This window comes from Podarcis vaucheri (genome assembly GCF_965113315.1).
Source record: "Podarcis vaucheri genome assembly, chromosome: Z".
Taxonomy (NCBI): domain Eukaryota; kingdom Metazoa; phylum Chordata; class Lepidosauria; order Squamata; family Lacertidae; genus Podarcis; species Podarcis vaucheri.
In genome coordinates, this window is record NC_138758.1 from 2712242 (window position 1) to 2738946 (window position 26705).

A 26705-nucleotide genomic window follows, 5' to 3' on the forward strand; every position below is an offset into this window, starting at 1 on the left:
TTTTAATGAGGGTGAAAGAGGAAAGCGGTTTGAAGCTCAACATCAAAAAAACGAAGATCATGGCCACTGGTCCCATCACCTCCTGGCAAATAGAAGGGGAAGAAATGGAGGCAGTGAGAGACTTTACTTTCTTGGGCTCCATGATCACTGCAGTCATGAAATTAAAAGACGCCTGCCGGATTTCCTCTGATCGGGAGGAATCTGCTTCATGGGAATTAGGGTCTGGACCGCCACGGCGAGGCAGAGACCCACCAAAAACCACAGGCGGGAGAAGCCTGTGGACGTGCGATTCGGCTGGCACCTTTTGTGCCTCCCCTACTCGCAGGGAAACCCGGTTTCGGGGATCCGGAGTGACGAGGGGTGAGCGGCGCGGTGCTTCAAATCAACTGCTCTTTTCACGGAGTGAAGCCGCATTGCTGTTGCCGGAGAGCGCTGACTTTTTCCTGTGGACAATTGGACTTTAAACAACTACCCGTGAGTAGAATGGAAAATTGGACTATGAAACATCTTAATTTGGCACCGAAGCGGGAAGGTCTAAACAGGAAGTCCGCCTTCCGCTTTTGTAAATAGATTGAAGCAAAGACATTGCAAGCTAAAGTCTGGAAAGTCGTTTGTAAAGGACTAAATTTCCATCAGTTAAAACTACCAACCCCCCCTTGGAAGCAGGAGAAGGGGGGGATCTTAGACTGTTTAAACCTGCAGGAGAGAGAGTAAAGAAAGATAAATTACCACCGTCTTGAACCTGGGAACGGGGTGTCAGAGACAGACGCTTTGGGGAAGTTCATTGACTGTGAATAAAACGTTTTTTGACAGATAGTTAAAAAAGAGAAACATATTGATTCCAATGTTTCCTTTTGCATTTAAAAGGAACAAAATATCTGAAAAAGGAAAGGAATTTTGTTGCTGGATCTGCTTTTAAAAAGACGGATACAAACAGAAATTGTTTCCTTTAGAGGGAGCTTGTGAAACTGTTGCTGGAGTCGATCTGGGGAGTTCTACAGCTGTAGAGATTAAAGATTGTGAGAACCAGACATTGACCTTGAACAAGAATGTGCCCAGAAGAAGCCTTAGTGCTTGCTTTTTGCAAGACAAGCGCTTTACTGGAACAGCTACATGAGAAGATGGATTTGATGACTGTTGCAGTTAGCAACTTTGGACAAACAGTGAATACCTATATAGAAACCACTCAGGAACCAACCCAGGAATTTGCTTTGACAGGGCAAGTTGCGCAGAAGACAAAGTAGGAGGTTGTTGCTGAACCTCAAGTAATAGAAATGGAGAGAGCCGCGGCCTTGCAGGAACATAAGTTGTTGTTTCTGATGACTGAACCTGGAGAAAGTCAGATTTGGAGGGATGGAGTACTGTTTGGTTTGGAGATGGGAAGTTGGATAGATCCCCCTATGCAGGGATGTTTTGACTTTTGGGATCTGGTTTTGGGCCAGGGGGAGTTTGGAGTTGTGGGGGCCCTTAACCTTGGAGGGACTTTGAAACATGCCTTCAAATATCTTTTGGATTTCAGTGCTGACTATGGAGAATGGGCTGACCTGTCAAGAAGGGATAAAGATATTGTCAAGTTGGAGTCTCCCCGAGATCTACCCCTCAGTGAGAAAGGAAGGAAATTAAGAATAAGATCAGCAGAAGACAAAGTAAAGTGCAGGTATAAACATGAAGAAGACCTGCAGAAGGGACATGGAAAAGACTTAAGAGCCTCGGATCACCAGGTCACCAGGTAGATGGAAGGGATAGAAAGGACTGACGAAACCCAAGACCAGGAAGAAGAGACGATGGATGAAGATTGGAAGGAAGTTTAAAAATTCATTCAGAGAATTATTGTAAAATTAATGAGTGTTAGAAAAAATGTTGGAATGAAACTATTTGGCTTTAGTAGAAATGCTAAAAGGAATTATGTATAAATAAGTTTTAAGTTTTAAGCTTTAGGGCTTTTTATGGTAAGATAAGGTTAAAATAAATTAAGGTAATTTAATGACAGAATATAGTGACAGATGGAAAGGATTTGCTGAGATAATTAATAACTAGAATACAAAAAAGGGAGGTGTGAGGAGGTCGATGAAACAAGTTAACGAAAGATAAAGATTTGGGAATATTGGATTGTTTTTAATTTTTTTGTTTGTTTTTGTTTGTTTTTGGTTTTGATGTATTGTGTTTTTTTTATTGACTTGTATTGTTTAATTTCTTTTTTTTGTCTATCTTTTTTCCTTTTCCTTTTTTTCTCTGTAATTTTAAATTCTCAATAAATATCATTTAAAAAATAAAAAATAAAAGACGCCTGCTTTTTGGGAGAAAAGCAATGACAAACCTAGACAGCATCTTAAAAGGCAGAGACATCACTTGCCGACAAAGGTCCATATAGTTAAAGCTCTGGTTTTCCCAGTAGTGATGTATGGAAGTGAGAGCTGGACCATAAAGATGGCTGATCGCTGAAGAATTGGTGCTTTTTTTTTACATGAGTAGAATGTGTGCTTTTATTAAAAATGCAACTCTGGGTTATTTGTGGGGCATAGGAATTCATTCACTCCCCCCCCAAAAAATATATATATAGTCTGGTTCACCACATGGTCTGAGGGATGGCTGACCACTGAGTTAGACCCACTGTTGTAGGATCCTAAATTCGGATGTTCTGCAGAGAGTGGCTCACACATTTCAACGAAGTAGTAAATTATATGCTACATGCATAAGTGTAGCAAAAGCAGGCACTGACTTTTTCTAGAGAAATGCTCATTAGGGAGGGAGATTACAGTATCTTGGCGAGCATTTCAATTTCAAATATTCTAATTATTTCTGCTTTTAGCTAGGTATAGCTGTTTATTTACTTGATTTAGGGGAGGGAAAGCTGCCCCTCGCTCCTGGCTACACCCATACCTCCTGGCTTAATATTCTAGGTGCCAAATGTAGAGGCATTCTTCCTGCATTCCCTTGCCATAGATATATTATGGCAGTGTTTCCCAACCTTTTTTGGGCAAAGGCACACTTGTTTCATGAAAAAAATCTCGAGGCACACCACCATTACAGCCCCGTGACATCAGCGCGCAGCGTCACGCCGGGAGGGACATGAATTGCTAGCAAATTACATAATCACCTCCTTGAGGGCTGGCTCATCTTCTCCGAAGGCAGAACCCCATTAATTAACAGCACAGACTCACACCATAGCCAAGAGGAGGGAGGGAAAACCTCAGTCATGCACAGTCATGCACATGTGGGGGCTAAATGAGGACGAAGACCGGGCAGAGAGCAGGGTTCAAATCACCCCACCTGGCCAGGACAATCCCTGGGTGCTCCCTTGGGCCACTCGCCTGACCCACCTTGCAGGGCTGTTGTTGCGAGGATAACACGGGGAGAACCACGCGCGCCCCCGGGAGCTCCTTGGAGGAGAAAGCGGGCGATGAATGCAATGCACGAAATATATGAGAGGCGACCAGGTTTTGCAGGTGAGGGGCCCCCGCCAGCCTCCGCTTCCAACACCCGGCGCAACGACGCCGAAGTTTCCCCCCGGGCTCGGCTCGGGGAGCAGCGCTGCTCCCCCCCGGCTCCCCTTCGCCCTCCCGGCTCTCTCTGCCGCCCACTGGGGACCCCCCTCACCTGCCAAGTCCGGAGCGGCGGTGGAAGTTGCATGCATGCATGCAGGGCGCCGCGTTGCCATTGCATTGCACTGCACTCCATGCAACGCCTGCACGCATGCATTGCCTTGCACGCCCGCCAAGGGGTCTCCCCGCAGTCCGATGCGTCCCCTCCGGCACGGATGCAGCATTGCAAAAATAAAAAACCCCGACGCAGCCCTACCTGGGGGGCAGCCTCCGCCTCCGCCGCTCCGCCTCCACGGGGATCCCCGGGCTCCATCCTGCCACCCAATCTCCGCGGGGGCGCAGGCAGGCTGCACGGGGTCTGCGCGGAAGAGCCCCTGCCCGCCCGGCCACCGCCGCTGCGCTCATTCCATGGCCGGGAGAAGAGCGCTTCAAACAAAACGCCGGGCCCGCCAGGCCACGCTGGGAAACGTAGTTTGCGCACCCCGCACGGGCGCGGAGCCCAAGGGCGAGGGGACTACGGATCCCGGCAGCCCCCGCGCTGGGGACGGAGGGGGAGAGGCCGGGTGCAGGGATGGAGGGACGGGTGGGCGAGCGAGTGAGTGAGTGGCAGCCGCCAAGCCTTGGCCGAGAGCCAGGAAGAGCGGGAGGGAGGGAGGGAACCCCAGGGGTCATCTAGTGACGGCGCCCCAATCGAAAATTTGACTTAAAAAAAAAATCTTTCAAATTTTTTAATTTTTCCCGCGGCACACCAGGCAACATCTTGCGGCACACTAGTGTGCCGCGGAACAGTGGTTGGGAAACACTGTATTACGGTATATGATATTTTGGTGAGCCTAATAAAGATATGGCCCTAATATGGACTGTGGGAGGGCTTTTTCAGGGGGAACTCACAGGAACTCAGTTCTGGCACCTCTGGCGGATGTCATTGCCATTCTAAGAGAACGAAGGATGTGTTCATGATGAGTTCCGGAACCCCTTTTTCTAAAAAAATAGCCGTGAATGTGGGATTAGTCATACTCAAAGTGCAGCCATCCAAATGCATGGATATGACTAACTTAGGTCCAAACCACAGATTCTCTATATTTAATGATCATTTATTTTTCAGTGTTAGATGAAAGTGGAGTTTATTTTGTATTTTAGATATTGGGGGTGTGTGGCTTATCATCAGGAATCGCTTCAGGTAATATAGTTAGAAAGAGAGTACAAAGATTTTGTTTTTCTTTAAGTCAGTAAATTAGCATTGTTGCAGTGCACTTGAAACCAATGAGCCTTCACCTCTGTGTATCAGTGTGCCTAGAACTCTGACTCTAGCCTTACTAACATTCACAATTGCTATTATTTTAATGGAGCCACTGGACAATGGTAACAAGTTTTCTAAGATTCTTTTGTTTTTGTTCCTATCCCCCTCGCTCTTAGAGTGTTGCCCTTTTGAGCCCACTTCATTGTTCATGATTAACATCTTTTACAGACTCTGTGGTGTGTTGGTGGTTGTGATAATATCTGGAGAGCCTACTAAAATCCACGTTAGCGAGTGGCTTCTTCGCAGTATCTAATCTCTAGGTGGGTCTCTTTTTAGAACTTAGGTAAGAGTCTAACCACATCAATGGGTACAGCCAAAAATCCAGATACCCTCAACACCACCAAAATTACCCCATATTTGCATGCTTTTAAAAGGGTGTTTTGTACATTTTTGTTGCTCTAAAAGCCAACTTGGGGGGGAGAAAAAGGAACTGATTCATTTCTACCAGGAAGTGCAGCTATTCCCCACCTTTATTTGAATAATCACCATTGGAACAAAAAGAAAGAAGAAAGAGTCACAAGCAACCTTTATACAAAGCTCAGGGCATTTGCATAAAGGCACCTTGCTGACCTTTCTATGAAAAAAGTACCTATTTAATCTACCCTGAGAAAATGATTATGAGGATGGACTAAAAATGAAGCCTGGTGAGGCCATGCGTCCTACTTTCCAGAGGACAGGCCTCTGCTTGGAGGGGGTGGTCTGACCTAAACTCAGTTTAAGAATAAGGAAGCCTAAGACCTAAGAGCTGGGGAAGCCTTGGCTGGTGAAATAAAAAAAACAAGGTCTTATATATGTAATAAATGTTCATAAATGTATCAGACAAACACGTACATAAATATATAAACCACATGTCTGAAACAGCACAGGAAAACAGCCCTGAAACCATTTTGTCTCCCAAACTGACCAAATGATTTCTTTGCAAGGTCAAGGAAAATGGAAAAGCCCCCCGCCCCATTGTCTTTTCATTCACAAATCCTGTCTGAAGGGTATGTCTGTGTATGAATAGGGTGATCCTGTGACCCGGCTCAGGAAATAAGTATTTATCATTACAAAAGACTGGCCAGGCTCCCCAGGGTATCCAATCAAGTAAGCATTAACAGGTAACCTGCCAGACAGGAGGTAAACAAGGCACTCAGATTTCTGTTGTAGACCGCCCTTTCTGTTATGTAGGTATGATGTGTCTGGGGGGTGGTCTTGAGCTACACCCATTCTGTGATGCATGTATGATGTTTCTGGGAGTGGTCTTCGACTCCAGGGCGGGCAATTTAAAATGTCTATATAAGGGCGGGCACATCTTGGTTCAGAGTCCTCCTGCTTCTCTTGTGTGTGAAGGGGACATCCTGTTGCAACAGTTCAATAAAGATCCGGCTTACTAGCTGCTTTGCTTCTCAATATTCTCTGGTTGGTCTCTCTTATTTTCTCCGACCAATGGAGAACCTGCAAAGGACTCTATAAGGGCTCTTGTGTCCCCCATAAGGGAATAAGGGCAGATTTTCATTTATTACACTGGATTTAGGACTCAGCTAGACTGGTAAAGAAAAAGCAATTTATATGCGTCTAGCGTTTCAGTTTAAAGTGTTGTAAATTTAAACAGGGAAAACAGGTAGAGAAAAATGGGACTCCACGTCGCCAGCTGGTGGCACAATGTTATATCACACATACAACACATACAAATCACTTTTTTTTAATGATAGTTATTAAAGTTTCCAATTTTTAACAAACAAAAAGAAAAAAACCAACATAAAATTATTAAAAACACATAAATTTCACAACTTATTTTCTTGTAACTTGTTTCCCCGACCTCCTCGTACCTCCCTTCTTGTATACCCAGTTTGAGTTGTTTATACAGCAAATCCTTATCTCAACCTCTTAAATTATTGTAGCTTTAAATTCTTACTTACAAAAAGAAAATCATTTTATTATAATTACAGCTTGAAACCCCTTAAATTCAATCCAACATCATTCAACATTCCTTAATTTTACAATATTTTTTGTAGATAATCCTTAATTTTTTTCCAATCTTCTTCACTTTTTCTTTACCGGTCTAGCTGAGTCTGGTCCATCAACAGTTGGTACCTGAACAGCAGGTGAACTTAGGGCACAAGTCACCTGTGAATAATCTTCTGTGTCTAGACTGTAGCTCTGTTTAAGTTGGGGGTGGCAAACCTGTGACCTCAGGATGATCCCTGGCTATTGGGCATTCTGGCAGGAACTGGTTGGAGCAGGAGTGATGCCTTTTTTGGGGGGCGGGAGGTGAAAGGGTGTACCCCATGTGAATGATTTACTATATTGGCCTGAATATAAGCCTCACTTTCCCCCAAAAGTCTGTCCGTGAAAAGTTAAAGTGTGGCTTATATTCGCGACCTTATGGTTTGTAGCCAGGAGCATGGGGCAAACAGTGCCAGGAGCACAGCAAAGCGACGCCCACCCCCCTCTTCCCCGAGGCCGAGAAGGGAGAGAGTGAGGAAGGGGAAAGGCCACCGGCAACACAGCTCCCCCCAGCAGCAAGAAATGGAGCAGCTTATATTTGGGTCTTTTTTCTCCCTCCCCTCCAATTTTAAAGGTGTGGCTTATATTGGGCCAATACAGTAAAATGCTTAAACAAAGGTGTGTGTGAGGTTTTGATTTTTTCAGGTAGTCTCTGCATATATAATAAGCTATGTGAAAAGCAGCAAATCATTACGAGAATCATCACCATTCTTTCGCATGACTACATCCATGCTTTTTTTCTGGGGTTACGCAGGAGTACGTATACCCCTAAATATTTTTTGAATCTTTGTACTTTTGTCCATTTACTCTAATTATTTTTCCTGATTTGAACTATAAAATGGTGATTTTCTTGAGTCAAAAAGAGAGTACCCCTAAACATTTTTTTAGAAAAAAGCACCGACTGCATCCCTGTGTTGGGACAGGAGAGGAGGGTTGCTTGAGCCTGCTTCTGCAACATTTAAGAAAGATGGAAACAGAAAGATCAGATGAGTAGTGCTGCCTGCCAGTTTTGCATATTTCCCCATAACATTGCAGAAGCAGCTTGTGCCAGCCTGCTTTGGGAGAGAGCTAGGCAAGCTCTTTCTTGGGGAACATTCTCTCTCCCTCTCTCTCCTACACACACACACACACACACACACACACACACACACTGCTTCCAGATAACCTGTTTATTAAGCATTCATCCTGATTCGCTCAAAAAGTGTTCAGGGAGGTTAGGCATTAGCCACCTATTGAGCATTAATTTTGTTTGATCTCTTTGTGGGGAGGTTAGATGATATTGCATCAAGCAAATATCATCCCCCACCTTCTGTATTGTGAAAAATATGTTCTTCTTTGGAACAGGTTTGTTGAGCAAGAGCACCAAGTCAACTTCAATTGTGCAACCTGAGTTTGCTTGTACTGTATACAATTAAATCCCACCCAAAAATGGAGATAGTCTGGAACAGGCTAGAATCCTGTCAGATTTCAGAAAGCAGTTTCTATCCCTTCTAGCACCTGATGGTGTCATAATAGGGATGCTTACCTTCCATGTCCAAACCTCTTACTTCAGTGATGGATGTCTTCTGGCGTGAATGGACTAATTTAGTTGGGCAACAATCTATTGGCACATGGATGATTGTGTAAGTAAAGGCATTGGGAGGGGTTGTAACTGTTGCAGGTGGACAAGGATGTGCAATTTATGGCAAAACAATAAAAATAAATTCCTCTGTGGCAATTGTTGGGGTGGGTGAGTTGTCAGTTGTAAGCTTTCCGTTTACAAGATTGCAGGTTCAACCCCCAGTATCTCCAGGAAAAACCTATTCCTGAAGCCTTAGAGAATCACTGTCAGTCAGAGCAGACTGGGCAAGATGGCTAGCAATCTGTCTTAAAATACGGCAGCTTCATTTTACTTTTGGTTTAAAATTCCAGTTCATTTGGTAAACTCAGGCCATGTGCACTTGAAGTTAGATGAAGTTTCCATATAGGGTTGTTGTTATGAAAAATTGTGGGCACGGGCAGAGAACCACCTACACCCCCTGAGCAACTTGGTGGAAAGGATATTTATTTATTTATTTATTTATTTATTTTCAATACTGCCCTTCACTCGAGGATCACAGGACAGTTTACAGTATAAAAACAATAATGGGGTCCTTCACCTTTACCTATCATTTAAACTGATAGCTCAGTTCATAGAGCATGAGACTTAATCTCAGGGTTGTGGGTTCGAGCCCCAGATTAGGCAAAATATTCCTGTGGGTTGGACTAGATTATCATTGTGGCCACTTTCAACTCTACACTTCTATGATTCTATGTACTCTAGTTAAAGGGTCACTCTGCAGCAACAAGACTGACAAGACCTTTATCTGCCTGATGCCTTAGAGAGCAAGTGCCCATGCGACAAGGGTGCACTGGGATGTGCTTTGGTGCAAGATAAGGCAACTTCATTTATTCATACAGTGAACTAGAAAGTAATATTTTTGACCCCTGCCCTCAAGTTTCAAGCTGTTCATAAGGAGGAATATGTCCTCTGCAAAGCATTGTTCATGTAAGGAGAAGGAAGCTTTGCCAAAAGCTGAAGTACAAATGATCTGGCTGGGGTGGGATGTGGGCATTGCTGAAACAATTGACAGCTTTTCTGGAGATCTTATATGTGTCTGCTGTGTCTTAATCCTCACTCAATATAGCTTAAGTAAAACAAAGAACTTGTTCCTTTCTTTCTTTCCATGTTCTCTCCCACTTTCTCCCCCTGAAGATGTGACACCTTATCATGCCTATATTAAACAGGAACTCCTCCATGTTCACAAGAAGAAATTCTCAGGCCCACATGCCCAGTCAAAGGAGAAAAGGAGTAGGATCCCCTCAGCACTTCCCTCTCTGTCACACTGTTGTGCAAGAATGTGTAAAGCTTGTGTGAGTCAGCTCCCAGTAAACATGACAAAATGACTAAAGCCTTTCCAAAGCCAGGGAAAACTAAAGATACAGTGTTTGACTATAGGTTTGACTATAGGGCTTTTCGTTTTTGGCCTGGGTTTAAATAATTCAAAGGGAACAGAGGAGAGAGTAGGCGGCAGCCTATGTTACTTAGGGAGTTCTAAATACAGGTCAACCCCATCCTCCAGCAGTTGCAGGGTAAGTCGAGTCAGTGCACTGGTTATTTCTTTGTCATTCCTCCACAGCCAGCAGAAGTCAAACAGTGCAGAATGAGTAAAAGCAAGCAAGTCTGAGAATCTTAAACAAGACTTTTTTTACCTTTCTTGAGGGAGTATGAGATGGAGTACCTTAAGGGAGGGGTAGTACCTCTGATGGGGGACATTTCCTTCTGGGGTTGTTTGTCACCTTTGGTCCCCACTCTGAACTCAGCTCTCACCTGTGGCTCCTAAAAGTTGCCAGGATGTGGACACCCACCATAAATGGCTTCGACTGGCCAGCTAAACTAGGCAAGGGTAGCCAATGGATCTCAAACCCTCTGTGAGTTATGGACTTCCCCTGCATGTGAAGACAGGCTCCAGTGTATTAAATGCACAAGATCAATTGTGGGTCCAATGGTCAAGAAGGTGGCTGCTGCACATGCTGTAGAGGGAAGTGAGGTGCTGATGGAGCTCATCAGCCTGGGAAGTAGCTCATCTAGAAGAAGGAAAATTCTGATCCTAAATCTCTATTGCCTTGTGGGATATCTTCAGGAGAAGAAATGGCTAAGGAGTGAACTCTACAATCCAGAGTGGAGTTCCTTCAACAGTTGGATGGTGCCTGGCATGCCTCCTTCCAGCAACTCCTGCAGCCAAGCTGGTGCCAAACTAATTAATCTGCTTTGTTTTGGACTACAACCAAAAGATAAGCCCAGGACCTCCATGCACACTGCCTAGGCTTGTACCCCAGGGCACTGGTGGAGGAAGAGGAGTGTTGGTGAGCACACCACCACCAGCAGCGTGATCCCGGTGGGGTGCCATCACGGCTGCCTCCCCACCCACACTGGGTGCCACGCCCCTGCAGGCAATGCACCATGCCCCCAGGACACACGCCAGCCCCGCCCCCACCTGCTCTCTGCCACACACCCCTGGTGCCGAACCATGAAGCTCTGCCACTGCCCCAGGGAGGTCACTTTGGTGCTGCTAAGGCAGCATTTTGATTCCACACCCAGGCACACTCCATTGTCTCTCAACAGAAGAATGCCAACAACCTGAGGTCCAAATGCAGCCCAGGTCATGGAACTCCATGTGGGTCAACCCCATCTTCAGTCACCCCTCATCACTGTCCCTGCTTCATATCTTACTTCACTGTCTTTGCTTGGCTAGATGCCACTTTGAACTCTCATTGCTGACTCTGGCTCACCTGGGTTTTGGATAGAAAAACAGGTGAGAGAATTTATTGTAGAACCTGGCCCGCTGTGCAAAGGAAAAATATACATTAATTAATTTAGTCTCTTTCAACCTCTGGCTCTGCCCACCCCTGGCGTGTAGCCCCCAAATGGGTGCCCAGAAGGGAATGTGACCCTCAGGCTGAAAAAGGTTCCCCAACCTTGCACACTCTCTCTGTAAAATACCTGTGTTCTGACATAGAGGCTGCAGGGCATTCTTTCTGGCTTCTGCTTTTTATATTGTGCACAAAAGACATGTTCACACAACCACCTTATTTACAAAGCAGTTTTACATTTTATTATATTCCATTTTACAACTTTACATGGTACCGTATTCAAGTTCATTCTTTTCAGTACAAGGTGATTTGATAAATGCCTTTTGGTGTATTCCATAGGTTTTAAGAATGCAACAACAACAACAAAAGATACAAGAAGGAAAGCATATCATAGAGGCACTTTCACAGTCTCTGAATTAAGCAAGTACCCTGTTTGAAAGCCAGTTGATTCTGCTTAAACAAAGAAAAATATTGAGACCATTTTGTTCACGTGTCTGGAGGTTAACATCTTTCAGGCAACAGTCCCAAGTATTCCTGAGAAAGATCTGTAGAATGTCAAGAGTCACTCCCAAGTTTCTTTTTAAACGTCGAACGTAGATCTAAGTGAGCCATAGCCATTGCCTGAAGTTCCACTTATTGCACAGAACACATGTAAGGTGTTGTGCATCCATGAGGACTGAATGGTATCTTCTTGGTACATCTAAAAAAACCCCAAAGCTGAGTTAGCAAATTAAGCAAAAACCTTATCTGTTCCTAACAGCAACAAAAATTGTTTCAACAACACAAAAGGAAATGTAGAATGGTGTTACCCAACCTGGTCTTCAAAGCTGTTATTGCAAAGGCAGCATTAAAAGAAAACAAAAGAGAATAGGAAAGAGAAGTTATTTAGCAATGATGTCTACTATGCTCTCAAAATATCCCCAGAGCTAGAAGGGGTTCAGAAGATCATCTGATCAAATACTTGTAAGATTAAGACATTATTAATTCTCCTGAAAGCTTCCAACAAAGAAAATCCCATAAGTGCTCTAAGTAGCTTGTTCCACTTCTAGTTCTCAAAATTAGAAGGAGTTTCCTAATAATTAGGTTTGGGTTCTTGCTGAATTCTACCTTAGAATTGTACAGGGTCACACCTAAAGGGTCAATGGAGCATTCCAGAACCAAGAGATTGCTCTGGAAGTGGTAAAAACCACTTTCTTTTATTTAGTAACAAAGGAATTCCCTTCTACTGAGTCAGACCATTGATTCATTAGCTCAGAAGTGTCTGCATTGCATGCAAGTGGCTCTCCAGGGTTTCAGACAGGAGTCTCTTCCTGTTTCAGCAGGAGACACCGGAGGCTGAATCTAGAACTTTCTGCTTGCATTGTTTCCAATGAGGTTCTGTGTAGGAAGACGCGCCACCACCAAATTGGATCATGCTCAGTGCCTTTATTCTTCACAAGTTTCTATCGCACCCTGTTTCAAAGATTCATGGCAGGCTAGATAATCTCTGGGAGCCATTTTGGAATGCCTTATCCAAGCGTGGCACTTGGACTCCTGGTTAAAAGCAAAGAGGTCTGCAGGGCAGATCAAAGCAAACACAAACCCAGTACTGACACCCACACTCAGCCCCCTGAAATATTTCCCTGTCAGACTGCTGAGTTTGGCATCCATGCATGGGCATAGCCACAGGTAGGAATGGCATGGAAACAGAAAATGTCTACTCGTGTCTACAAAGTCACTAATTCCTTTTCTGTCTGTCAGGAGTAGCTATGTATAAGATAGTTCATAGCCCCAGGGGTGCATAATCTGTGGCCCTCCAGATGTTGCTGAAATTAAACTCCCACCATTTTTGACCATTAGCCATGTGGGCTGATGGGAGTTTGGAGTTTAACAACATCTGAAAGACCACATGTTCCCCACCCAGTCTTAACCAAGCACCTCCTGTCTTACTAGTGTTCAAGATGGTGTAGGGGAGGTAGAGGGAGACCACCTCCTCCTGGCCAATTTTTGCTAACTATTGCCCTCCAAAAAAAAAGTCATTTAAGGGGGTCTCTCTGCCCCCCTGTAGGGCAAGCACTGTGTGTCCCTACTAACCCTTACAACTAGCAGAGGAAGAGAAGTGAAATTTTGGTCTTTTAGAATAACAGATACATGAAGAACAGAAGTTAGAAGGAACCTTCTAATATTAACAACCTGATGGAAGAGAAGAAAAGGCAAATAAAATATATCCTTTTTGATTTAAATTATCTTCCCCCTCTGTAGTGGGTGTAACAAATTATTCACATCTTGAATTAACTAATTAAAAACTGGGATACCTTTTTAAAAGTGGGGCATATCCAGCTATTTGCTGTTTTCAGGTGGAAATGAATAATATGTGGCAAATTCTAATCACACAGTTATAGTAGATTGAGAGGTCTTGCAGACTTTCTGCAATAAGGAAAGTGGGGAGCAGGGGCAATGCACTGGACATAAATGTCATCTAACTTCTCTGCAAACACAGAATGAATGCTCAATAAATAATCAATGTTGTCTGATCTCCCTTCAAACAAATCAGGACAAATGCTTAATAAACAGGTCAACTGGGATAAGTGGAGCTTACTCTTTAAGTTACCTGGGTAATATTGTGAGCCATTAACTTTCCTGTTCATTACACTTCCATTAATCAAAAATACCAGAAAGATTCTTTAGCGCTCTGGTTCATGTCAAGATTTGCTGTAGTTGAGGAAAAGAACAGTCTGGCATTTCTTTACAGAGTACAGAAGCAGTGCAACCAGAGATTAAGGAAGCTAGACTTTCTGGTAGAGAGTTATATTTCCACTGGAGATGCTACCAGTGCTGCTGTTGTTGTGATATTTATCATTTCTTTATGGTTCTCCCTCATCTTTCCTCAGAGGACAGAGCAAAGTACATGGCTCCCCCTCTGCCCAGTTTTGGCCTCACAGGGCTGGGCTGGAAGATTATGACTGGCCCAAGCTCACCCTGTGAGCTTTGTGGCCAAATAAGAGATCTGACCCTGGGTCTCCCTCGTCCTAGTCCAACATGCTCACCCATCTCTCTCCATCCTGGTGCCTTTCAAATGCCTTGAACTGCAACTCTAATCATCATAATCCCTGACTGTGGGCCATGCTGGCTGGGGCAGATGGGCATGGTAGTCTAAAGCATCAGGAGGACATCAGGTTGGGGAAAGCTGCTCTATCTGCCGCACTCCTGCTGGCTTCTGGTGACAACGTTCCAGATATGCTGAGACGTGTTGTACAAAAGAACACCAGTCCAAAGTTCAGAGCAGTAAAAGAGCAACCGGCCCCACACCACACCAGCAGTGGTGAGGGCAAATGGTGGACTCCCTGCTTTTCTTCAGAATGCCACATCTTTCAAGTTGAGACACAGTGTGGTCACCCATCTGCTGGGCTTGATTGCCAAATCAAGGAACCTGTCCAAAACGGTGCAAGACTTGTACCCCAGACGTAGTCATTGTGTTTTTGCCAGTAGGTGACCTCTTGAGGGGTTTTCCCCACCCCACTAATAATTTTTAAAACCAAGTATAGTTTTAAGATACTTCGGGGTAACTAACAGCCACCCAACTGACTGAATTTTTAAAGCCCCAAACCTTTATTTCTGGTAAGTCCTTGTGTGGCTTTTTCTATAACCCTGTCTTGGAGTCACAGCCTGCTCCAAGAATGTGCAGCCCCACTTCCTGTTTTGCAAGTGTGGTTCAAGAGTTCTCCTAAATGACAACAGATGCTGAAATCTGGGCTTTGCAGGATTTGGGTTTTTTGTTTTAAATCAAGGTAAGACCTGAGTGGGGTTTGGGAAATACCTGAGTGGATGATTTGTATTAGGGGAACAGAACGAGAGAGGCTTATAGGGTATAAATGAGAAGACTGTGACCTTCAGAGATGGTGGGTCTTTCAACTCTCATGAACCCTACAATATCTGGAGGGACACCAACTCCCCATCAACTCTAGGAGGGTAGGTGATCTTCCATGCTGAATGTTACACAGTCTGTGAATGCTGGAAGCAAGAAAATCCAGAACTTTTGGTTTGGAGCTTGAAGCAGACACTGCTCACACGATTTCCAAACTTTTCAAATCCAGGAGGAGGAATAGAAATATACTTGCTTTTTTAAAGTTCGTTTGGGATCTCGCGTTGGATCTGTACAGGGGATATGCTCTGTACAGCACCCATCACAATCACCTTCATTTTTAAGTCTTAAAACTGCAATTGGCTATTTGCCCAAATGCTGTTAGCTTTTTCAGTTTCTCTAATGTTGTTCCTTAGTGTTCAAAAGAACTCTGTGGATCTTTGAAGCTTCTTGAGCATCCTCTTTAAGTATGTAACTACTAGGATAGGCTGCAACAGATCATCTGCAGTTTCCCCCACCCACCAAACATCCAAGACTGGCAAACTATGGGAAGCTTTTTTGAATAACAATCTGGAGTGCATCAAAAATGACAGCCTGTTCCAAACTGACTCCTAATGACCCCATTACTTGAGAGATCTTTCTTAGAAGTTTGTTTTCCCTATTTGAATAATAACAGAATGCAGAAGCCGTTCCATCATCCACATGCAAATAAAACAGCAGAAAACTGGGAGGGAATTGTGGATGCGTTATCACAGTGTGTCTCTGGGGATATGTTCAACCTCTAAACACTTTCAGTACTGAGAAGCCAATTTGCATTGTTTTAATTTTGTTTATAATGTTCCCTGGAGGCTATGTACAGAAGGGCAGGGTTATAGATTCCCAGGCAGGCAGGCAGGCAGGCAGGCAGGCCCTCTTCAGGGATTTCAGGGGAGGGGGAAGGGGAGAAAGTGAAAGCTGACTGTCAGTCAAACAGGCCAGAAGAAAGGCCAGGGCCCCAAATTGACAGTGGCTGGTGTTCACATGCCAAACATGTGCCCCAGTTCTGCACTCCTGTCCAGCCTCCAGCTATTTACTGAATGTGGGTGCCCATTTTTCATTTTGTTTTGCTGTTATTCCTATCATGGTTTGCTTTCTCTGAAGAACTCTCAGCTTTCAAACAGCAGAGGAACCAAGCATGTCAGATCCAAAGTTGAGCCAAAATTCAGCAAGGAGGTACACTATGTGCGCAGTTGTCCTAAAATCACCCTCTGAGCATACCTTTTTCTCATTGTCATTTTGCATTTCACTTGGCTGGTGATGTCTGCAACCCCCCCCCCGAATAAAGGCACTACATGATGATGAGGTGCTGTTCCTAGACCCCCATATTTCATCCCCGCAGCATAATGCCTCCTGTGAATGTGGGGAGTGAAGCTGGAGAGGCCAAAGTCAGGGGGAGACATTTCAGCCCAGCCCTAACAACTGCCTCAACAGGGCATGCTGGAGGTCACATCATCATAACCTTCAGTCACTGTTTGTGTGCACTCTTTTATTCTAACTGCAGATTCTAGATTACCACATTGCAGAGTATGGATGGTGGTGATGATTGCTGTGCTGCTCTGATCCTGAAAGGATATCCAATTTGGCATCAGCACCGGCCAGCTGTCAGGAACACCACACTTTGCCAGGGTCCATGGCTTAGGACTCTCCTGTGGTTTCTTTTCTTTTCTCTTTTCTTTCCAAAGGCTTGGCCCTGCACTATGAGGAGCGCCAGGGAGCTGGATCAAGCTGTCATTTTAAGCTTCCCACAACCCTGACGTGGCATCAACATTCTAGGGGATTATGGTAATTTAAAATGATGGCTAGAGCCATCGGCTGGACTCCTGCCCACCGACCAGGGTCCACTGACCTAAGGAGGGGCAGCAACAGAGATTAGGTTGCCCAGGACCCGCTCAGACCTGGAAAGACTTTTGCTACACAATGACAATCCAAGGAACCTTTGACCCTTTCCCTAGATTACAGCTTTAACCAAGCTTAATAAACTTGTGTAAATGGCATTTGCTCACATTCTCGCTCCTCTTTTTTCTCCCTCTGTTGTTTCCCAACTGTATATTTCATATATTAATTTTGTGGAACAGGGACTTGTTAATGTTGCCAAGGTGCCAAGGAGACTGATAGTATAAGGATTCTTGTTAATCATCAGTGTAATAATCATCATAATAATGAAAATCAATAGCCACATATCTTGATGCCTTGGCTGGGAGAGGCTCTGTGTACATTTACTTTCAGAGCAGCCCGCCTGGACTCTCTACCTGTTCGTGGATGATGTCTGAAAGCTCTTTCACCATGTCCCTGAAGTTGGACTTCAGCTCTTCATGGTATTCTGCCTGGTCCTCCTTGATTAGGCGCTCGTTGAGCTCAAGGGCAATTCCACAGGCCTGAATAAACTTCCTGTTGAGAGAAAACAGAATTTATGGGACCTCGGCTGACTCATGTAGGCAGTGGAGCTGCAAAACAAATAGGCGTGCGCATTGACTTTGGCACTTGCGATACTGAGACAGCCTAGTGCGCAGGTGACTGATGAAGACCTGGATTCTGGCAGCTAACAACCTTTTCTAGTACTGTACCTTTGTCTAGGCAAAGGAATATGGCTCATATTCTTAAAACATTTATATCCTGTCTTTTGTAATGTCCCACAAGGAGACATCTAATGCTACAATAAAATAGCATACATGATAAACCTGGTACCATTGTTGTCAGTCTTTAAGTGGGTAGGATTTGCCCTTATTATTTTATAAAAATATTTATATATTGCTATTTATATAAAAAAAGTGGTTTGCCACAATTATAATATAAAACCACACAATAAAAACCATGTAAAAAGTTAAAATCAGTAATCAGCTCTTAATATGGTTTTGGATGAGCATTTTATGTATTTTGTATTGTCCACTGCTTAATTTTTTTCTGTTTTTAAATTGCTACTATTTATTGTATTTTATTTTGTTAGGTGGCGTTAGGGAACTGCCATCGGAGCTAGAGGCGGAGGGAAGGCTCCTGAGGGATGCAGGAGAGGGTCCCAGTAGGGAGAGAGGCAGCCCGTCCGCTGGGGAAGGAAATCAGCGTAACACCAGTGGAGAAGGGGGGCAGGTGGGGGAATCGGAGAGGAGGCTCCAAGACTCCTCGCCGGAGACCAGCGGAGAGAGTACGGGTACTCCGCTGCCCACACCCTCCCTGCACAGAAGACTTCCGCGCAGGGAGAGTAGGAGGAGACTTGGCGTCAAACAACTTTTATGCTGGAAAAGGTTTAAGAAACGCCCACTGACGGATTCTGCCAGTGACTGAGACAGTCACGATGCTGGAGGCTGTTCAGTCAGAAAGGGTTTAACCAGGTAACCTCGCCAGCAGTGGCGGCAACTTACACACAAGCAACCCCTAAATCCATTACAGCAATCCGTCAGTCACCGAAGTTGCGTGTGCGCAGCTCCAGAGAGGCAGCACCATGAGCCAGACCAGAGGAGCCGGAGAGACGGAGCAAGCAGCTACAGTGCAAGGTCTGGTAGAGAGAAACCGAGACTTGGAACAGCATGTAGCTCTCCTGACGGCGCGGCTGGACAAAAAACGAGCTCAGGATGCTCAGGTCAGACCCACCCCCATCGCAAGGAATGTACCGGGGCTGGTACACAAGTTTGGGGGGAAACCCCAGGACTACAATGCGTTCCGAACGGAAATAGAGTACGCTTTGGAACTGCAGCATGATGACTTTGTTAACAATGAGCAAAGGGTAGCCTACACTGTGGGACATCTGGAGGGTGGGGCAAGAGAATGGATCAGGCCCCTTATGGCGACGCAAAATCATGCCTTGAAGGACCTTAAGAAATTCTTTCAGGCGATGGATGCGATGTATTCCAGTGAAGTCCAGCAAAGTGTGACTCGGCAAGAACTGATGGGGTGCAAGCAGGGGAGCCAGTCAGTTAGAGACTACTGGTCGCGCTTTGCAATGTTGATCCACCGTCTCGGGTGGGATCTGGACTCTGAACCTATTCAAATGTTGTTTGAGGAGGGGTTGTCCCCAACGGTGAAGGACGAGCTGTCCCGCGCGCCCCGCCCGCAGTCAATGGATCAGCTGACCAAGGCTGTGCTTGCGATTGGAGTGCGGCAGGAAGCACGGGCTCAGGAGAAACACGGTGAGAGGGGAACGTTGCCATGACTACCGCATTACTGAAATACCGAGACAGCTTTCCCAGGCGGCTGAGCCAATGGAAATAGATGGCGCGAGAGAGGTTTCAAACTCCAGTGAAGGTCGCAAGAGGGAGGGGAAGGATTGGAAAACCACCAAGAAGTGTTTCCTCTGCCAACGGCCGGGACATTTTGCAAGGGTCTGCCCTCAAAGAAAGGCCTGGCAAGGGATGGTGGGGGCTGCTGGCTGTGAGGAGAAGGGGGACGCAGGGCAGGCGCAGGGAAACGACAACGCCTGGCTGCCAGTCAAAGGGGCCAGCAGCCAGGCCAGCAACCAATAGAAGTGCCCCAGCCTGACCCCCCCCCCCGGGCAGCTATAGCCATAGAAGTGGTGCTAGAGCTCCCGAATGGACACCCAGTCAAGGTTGAGGGGCTGCTGGATTCGGGCAGCTCCTACAATTTCTTTAGCAGGGACTTCGCTTTGGAGCACCAAATACACTTGCTACCCCTGGATTTTCCCTTGCAAGTGACCACCATCGATGGCAGGGAACTTCTGGGAGGGGAAGTGACACACCAGACCCCGCCAATGGAAATGAGGGTTTCCAGGCACACGGAGACCATTGCCTTTCACGTGGCCACACTGGCAGGACCTCCAATAATACTGGGAATGAGCTGGCTGGCACTGCATGATCCAGTAGTGTCATGGCATCAGTGGTCAGTCACCTTTGGGTCAGCTTACTGTTTGGAACACTGTCTGGGGGGGGAACCCCAAGAATGACAGTGGCCAGTGTGGCTGGGCTGGCAGTGGAAACAAAGGGCGAGGTGCCACCACCATACGCTGACCTAAAGGAAGTCTTCAGCGAGAAGGAGGCGGACAGACTACCCCCCCCATAGGCCCTTTGACTGCCAAATCAACTTAATCCCAGGGGCTCAGCTGCCTGTGGGTAAGCTGCATGCCATGTCGGACCGGGAGATGCAGGAGTTACGGCAGTTTATTGACAAGAACCTGAAGAGGGGGTTCATAAGGGAATCAAAGGCGGTGGGGGGCAGTCCGGTGTTCTTTGTGGACAAAAAAGGGACTAATCAGCCCAGACTGGTTGTGGACTACCGGGCCCTAAACCTGGTATCTGAACCCGTGACCTTCCCAATGCCCAGGATTGTCAACATTTTAACACGGGTGAGGCAGGGGAAAATTTTCACCAAGCTGGACCTCAGGGGAGCGTACAATTTGATCAGGGTAAGGGAGGGGGACGAATGGAAGACCACCATGTTCACCCCCGGGGGGCTTTTGAGTACTTAGTCATGCCATTTGGATTACAATCGGGCTCCGCCTGCTTTCAAGCATTCATGCACCACGTGTTGGGGCCCCTGCTGTACAAGAACTGCGTAGCCTTCTTGGACGACGTCCAAGACAATGAGAAGCAACATGTCAGAGACGTCAGGGAAGTGCTAAAGAGGCTGCAGAAGCACCAGTTGTGGGTCAAGCTGGAAAAATGCCAATTTCACACCAGAGAGGTCGAGTTTCTGGGGTACAAGTTGTCAGACAAGGGACTGGCTATGGACCCAAGCAAGGTACAGGCAGTGCTGGAATGGAAAGCCCCCAAAACCTGGAAGGATATGCAGAGGTTCCTAGGATTCAGCAACTTCTACAGGAAGTTCATCAAGAACTTCGCCCACTTAACGGCACCCATCACAGATTCTCTCAGTAGCAAAAGGAAGTTCACCTGGACAGAAAGTGCCCAGCAATCCTTTGAAAGACTGAAGAAGGCGTTCGCTTCGGAAGAGCAGCTCATGCACGTTGATCTGGAGAAACCCATGAGGCTAGAGACCGACGCGTCCGACAGAGCCATTGGGGCGGTGCTTTTGCAGCCAGGGAGGAGCAAGCAGGAATGGAAGCCGTGTGCTTTTTTCGCGAGGAAGCTGAGCAAGTCGGAGCAAAACTATACGGTGTATGACCGCGAACCGCTTGCGATCTATGCGGCGTTTCGCCGATGGAGACATCTGTTAATAGGGGCACAGCACAAGATCCAGGTTTGTACTGATCACAAGAACTTGGAATACTGGAGGACCGCGCGAGTACTCAACCAGAGACAGATTCGATGGGCACAGGAGTTCTCCAAGTTTTCCTTCGAGATCCGATATGTGCCAGTTGGAAGACACAAGATTTACCCACACTGGAAGAATGGCAGGTGAAGGTGATGGACTACATGGAACTGGCAGAAATGACAGGCAGAATCCGAGATCAGGGAGAAGAGGTGGTGGAAGAAGACTGGATGAAATTTAAAGACTACTTGCAGAAATACTGTAAAATTAATGAATGTTAAAGGGATGTTGGATTGAAAATAAGCGGTATTGGTAAAAAGATTAATAAGAACATGTAAATACGGATTGACAATGGTTGAAAATATATAGTTATAATAGGTTAAGATATTGAGTAAATATAAATGATAGAGGGTGAGGATTTGCTGAATTAACCATGTGAACTGGAATACAAAAAAGGGGTGTGTGAGGAGGTCAGGAAACAAGTAAATGAAATATAAGACATGAAAATATTGATGTCTTTTTAATTTTTTTTTACTTTTTATGTATTTTGTCTTTGTATCTTTGTATCTCTTTTTCTTTTATTATTGTTATTCTTTTTTATTTCTTATTTTTAATTTTGTAACATTTTATTGTCTGTAAAATTTCAATAAATATCTTTTTTTAAAAAAGAGATCCGATATGTGCCAGGAGAGGAAAACGTAAGAGCAGATGCTCTCTCCCGGAAGCCGGAGTACATGGAAGGAGAGGGACCGCCGGAGATACAACACGTGATCCCCGAGGACCGAAGGGTGTGTGGGGGAGCCTTGGTTGGGAAACGAGAACTGGCCGGGCTTACTAGAAACGACATGTTCGCCCAAACTAAAATCAGGGAACTCTGAGACGGAAGAGAAAACCATGGGGGGGTTGAGGAGAAGGAAGGGGTGCTGTACTATAAGGGGGCGCTGTATGTACCAGGGGAGACCCTACGGGGGAAGGTACTCAAACAACTCCACGACAACCCCACAGCTGGGCACTTTGGACAGCACAAAACCATGATGCTCGTCACCAGGCAGTTCTGGTGGCCAAGGGTGAGGGAGGATGTATGGGAATATGTACAGGGGTGCGACCACTGTCAAAGGGCAAAGGGGGAGAGGGCTGCCCCCGCAGGGTTACGGGAACCCTTGCCCACGCCGGGAAGACCCTGGGAGGTGGTGTCCACTGATTTTATGACAGATTTCCCCAAGTCCAGGGGGAAGACAGCAGTCATGGTAGTAGTCGATCTACTGACGAAAATGTGCCATTTCATAGCTTGCTCACATGCGGTGACGGCAGAGGAGACAGCCAAGTTGTTTGTGGATCACATCTTCAGGTTGCATGGGGCGCCCTCAAGGGTCATCTCAGATCGCAGAAAACAATTTACTTCACGATTCTGGAGGAAGCTCATGAGCTTGCTGCAGGTGGAGGTGGGCTTCTCGACGGCGCGACACCCAGAAACCAACGGGCAAGCAGAAAGAGCGAACAGTATTCTCCAGCAATACCTGCGCTGCTATGTCAGCGAGAGACAGAACGATTGGGTAGAGAAACTAGCGCTGGCTGAATTTGTGTACAATAATGCTGAACATGTGTCAATGGGAATGAGCCCGTTCATGGCCAATTATGGGTGTCACCCCAGGGCCTTCCCGGGGAGGGGGGAGGAAGGGGGGAGTGTACCTGGAGCTGAGCAGTTTGTGGAAGAAATGGAGGCATTGCACCAGCAACTCAAGATGAACTTGGAGCGGGCCAAGGAAGTTTACAAGAGGCAGGCAGACAAGCACCATCGGGAGGGGGAGGCCATACGGGTGGGAGACCGAGTGTGGTTGTCAACCCAAGGGTTGCCCCTAAAGGGAGGGTGCAAGAAGTTTCAGCCAAGGCGGCTGGGACCCTTTGAGGTAACACAGCAGGTGAAGACTGTGGCATTCAAGCTCAAGTTGCCTAACAGCATGAAGATACATCTGGTGTTCCATAGGTCCCTACTCTCACCGTACAGGGAGGGGCGGGAATTCCCGGGGCGGGAGGGAGGAGTCACCGCCCACCCGTGGGTAGAGGAGAGGGAACTCCACCACGAGCCACGGAAATACTCGATTCAAGGTGGCGAGGGTGCCAGGTGGAGTACTTGGTGGCTTGGGAGGGAGAACCTGAGTCAGAAAACACGTGGGTCCCCGCTGAGGCGGTCAATGATGGGTATCTAGTGGAAGAATTCCACAGCCTGTTCCCAGACAAACCAAAACCACTAGCGAGATTCTGGGAGGAAGAATTTGGAACCACAGACGACGACGAAGAATTTGGGGGTTTTCCTGCCTCCGAAGAGGAAGGAGGGGAAATGTCAGAGGGAGAAGAATCAGATTGGGAGGCGCACCCCGCGGCAAGATATCGGAGCGGGTGGGAAGTGGGTTTTGAATCCTCAGAGGATAGCGACAGCTCCTTCAGGGGCTTCCCCACATCGTCGGCCAAGGAAAGGGACGAGGTTGGATCTGAAGGTTGGGCCGGGGGCGGAGGGGGTCCTGGGGGGGGGAGGTGGATGTCAGGGAACTGCCATCGGAGCTAGAGGCTCCAAAGGGATGCAGGAGAGGGTCCCAGTAGGGAGAGAGGCAGCCCATCTGCTGGGGAAGGAAATCAGCGTAACACCAGTGGAGAAGGGGGGCAGATGGAGGAATCGGAGAGGAGGCTCCAAGACTCCTCGCCGGGGACCAGCAGGGAGAGCATGGGTCCTCCGCTGCCCACACCCTCCCTGCGCAGAAGACTTCCGCGCAGGGAGAGTAGGAGGAGACTTGGCGTCAAACAACTTTTATGCTGGAAAAGGTTTAAGAAACGCTCACTGACGGATTCTGCCAGCGACTGAGACAGTCACGATGCTGGAGGCTGCTCAGTCAGAAAGGGTTTAACCAGGTAACCTCACCAGCAGTGGCGGCAACTTACACACAAGCAACCCCTAAATCCATTACAGGTGGCTTTGAGACTTTTTCTTTCATATAGAGCGACTTACAAATGTAACTATCATTATTATTAAGTGATAATGATAATAATTTTGAGTTGTGTGACTGCAATGTCTCACCACTTTTAATTCAGGGTGAAAGACTGCTTCCCCACAGCTCTCAGGAAAACTGCCTTGGAGTCAATTATGTAAATCTAGCTCAGGGGTCGGCAAACTAAGGCCAGTGGGCTGGATGAGGCCCACCAGGCTCGTAAATCTGGCCCGCAGACCCTGCCGCCCACTCAGTCAGTGCCCGGACTGAGCTAAAGCGGCGCAGCATTTCCTTGAAAAGAAGCCACAGGCGCCTCACCACCTGGGGACTGACTTCCATGATGATGGCACGGCTTGGGGTTGACTGTAGGAAGCTCCTGCAGTCAATCTGAAGCCGCAGACGCCTCTGGACAGGCAGCGACGCTGACAAGGCTTCCGATTGGCAATCCGAAGCCTCGCTGACTGTGCGAGGACAGAGAGGCCGGCAGGCGGGCGGCATTGTGACAGGCGCGTCGAGGGGCTTCAGCTGGAGCTTGTTGCGCCTGGCTTGTCGCTGCTGCTGGTGGCGCACTCGGCAGCCGCACTGGGGCAGCTGGAGGGCGAGTTGTGCGCCACCTGCCCGGCGCTCCGCATGTGCGGCCTGCCCGCCAACCTGGCCTAGGACAACGGGCCACAGTGTGTGGTACACGCCGCCTGGGAGCTCTGCAGGGATGGGCTGATGGATTGGCTGCTTCTCGTCATCAACACTGGTGAGCGGGCAGTGCTGAGATGCGCTCCTGAGCGTGTGCAGTGTGTTCCTCCTCCAGGCCCAGTGGCAGCTGTGGGACTGGCTTGCAAGGTATTTATATTTTTCAAAATATAGTCCAGACCCCCACAAGGTCTGAGGGACAGTGGACCGACCCCCCTGATGAAAATGTTTGCTGACCCCAGATCTAGCCTCTTACGCTGTAGAATGTTATACTGTTCAAAGTCAGCCTCTCCAAACCTGGTGCACTCCGGATGTTGTTGTTGTTTTCCTATGGATGCATTGGCTGGGGCTGATGGGGATTATACTCCAAAACATATGGAGGGCACCAGGTTGACAAATAAGCAGTGAAATAAGCATTGATATGCAGGGCAATGTGTCTCAATGGTGCTGACATTTGGACAAATTCCACATCCTGAGAATCTTTGCATTGTTGTTATATTTTACAAAACTAATTACACATTCCATAATGTGTAAAGATTAGCCTCGGATCCTAGGAAGCCCCGGAGGTTAAGGGGATGTTCGGGGGGGGGGGGATTTGGAACACCACTTTCCTCTACACCCTTCTCCACAAAAAAAATAGAAGAGACAAGTACATGTTCCTGCATTTGATTTGGTTCTGTTTTGTGTGTGCAGAGTAGAGAAGGCCCTTGGCATGTTGGGATTATGCCCACTTCCCAGCAGCGTAGAGGGAAGGACTCTGTCCCCTGCAGTTTCATAGAAAGTCTGTTAGGTGGGCACCCAAAGTATCATTTGCAGGCACAGGGGACAGTCACCTCACTCCAACTATGTGGGTCTGGACAGGGCTTGGATGGGAGTGTGCTTGAGATCCCTCCTACACACTGCCTTGGGTCCCATCGCAGATGAGAAATAAACATAATAGATTAAAATAAAACATAACTACCTGAACATTTCTTTCAGTTCGTTCACCTTCTTGCTGGGATATTTGCTGGAGTGCTTGTCATCTAGGAAAGCCCGTGCATAGGCTAGTGGGCCAGCATTGACCTAAGAAAAGTTAAAACACAGAATTAAGTTCCTACAGATTTCAGACAAAAATCTGAAATTTCAGAGAAAAAGCAGAGAAGATTCTAGGAGGACTCCTTCTGCGTCGAAAAGTTATCCTGGTCCAGCCTTCCTTCCTCCCACAGTGGCCAGCAACAGCCATTTCCTCCTTCTGTCACTGTTATTCAGAGGTTCCATTTTGCCATCACCACTAATAAATAAAGCCCCCCCTCCTCTTCCTCCATATTTGTCTACTTCCCCTTTTAAAGTAATCTAAGAGAGGTCATCAACACATCTTGTAACACTGCTTTCCATAAATTATTACACATTGTGTAAACAAGTACCGTCTTTTATCTATCCTCCTCCATCTGTCAATCAGAATACTTAAGAATTCCAGTGATGATTGTGGGAGGGTATGAGAGAAATGCCCTCCATCCCATGCATGTTAAAAGCATGGAATGCTTCACAAATTGATTCCCAAACTTTCAAGGCCTCTTGTTCTGATTCACATATGCCAAGTACAATCACTCATGCATGTATCCTTGGTGCCTGGGCACTGAATGTGGAAACTGATTCCATCCAGAAAAGCATTTGTACTTACTGTAAGGCAATGCAAGGTAACATGGAAGTTCTATCCATGCTACTAGATCTGCAACAGGTTATTCACCCACAGAAGGGAACATCATCCCTGGATGCTATTATGTCCAGTTCTGTGCACC

At 46.7% G+C, this 26705-nt stretch overlaps 1 protein-coding gene across 3 annotated transcripts in view; it reads right to left on the minus strand.

The window, feature by feature from the left end:
• Positions 1-11439: 11439 nt before the first annotated feature.
• DOCK11 (dedicator of cytokinesis 11) overlaps positions 11440-26705 on the minus strand; it is a 175787-nt gene continuing 160521 nt past the window's right edge. For 2 of the 3 annotated variants that reach the window (XM_082207379.1, XM_082207381.1), the window contains exons 51-53: positions 25889-25989; positions 17353-17491; positions 11440-11923 (exon numbers count right to left, since the gene is read on the minus strand). In XM_082207379.1, coding sequence (XP_082063505.1) covers positions 11804-11923; positions 17353-17491; positions 25889-25989 — 360 coding nt within the window. In that variant the 3' untranslated portion in view covers positions 11440-11803. Of the gene's footprint in view, positions 11924-12037; positions 12051-17352; positions 17492-25888; positions 25990-26705 lie in introns of all 3 variants that reach the window. The other variant, XM_082207380.1, reaches the window with a different exon arrangement.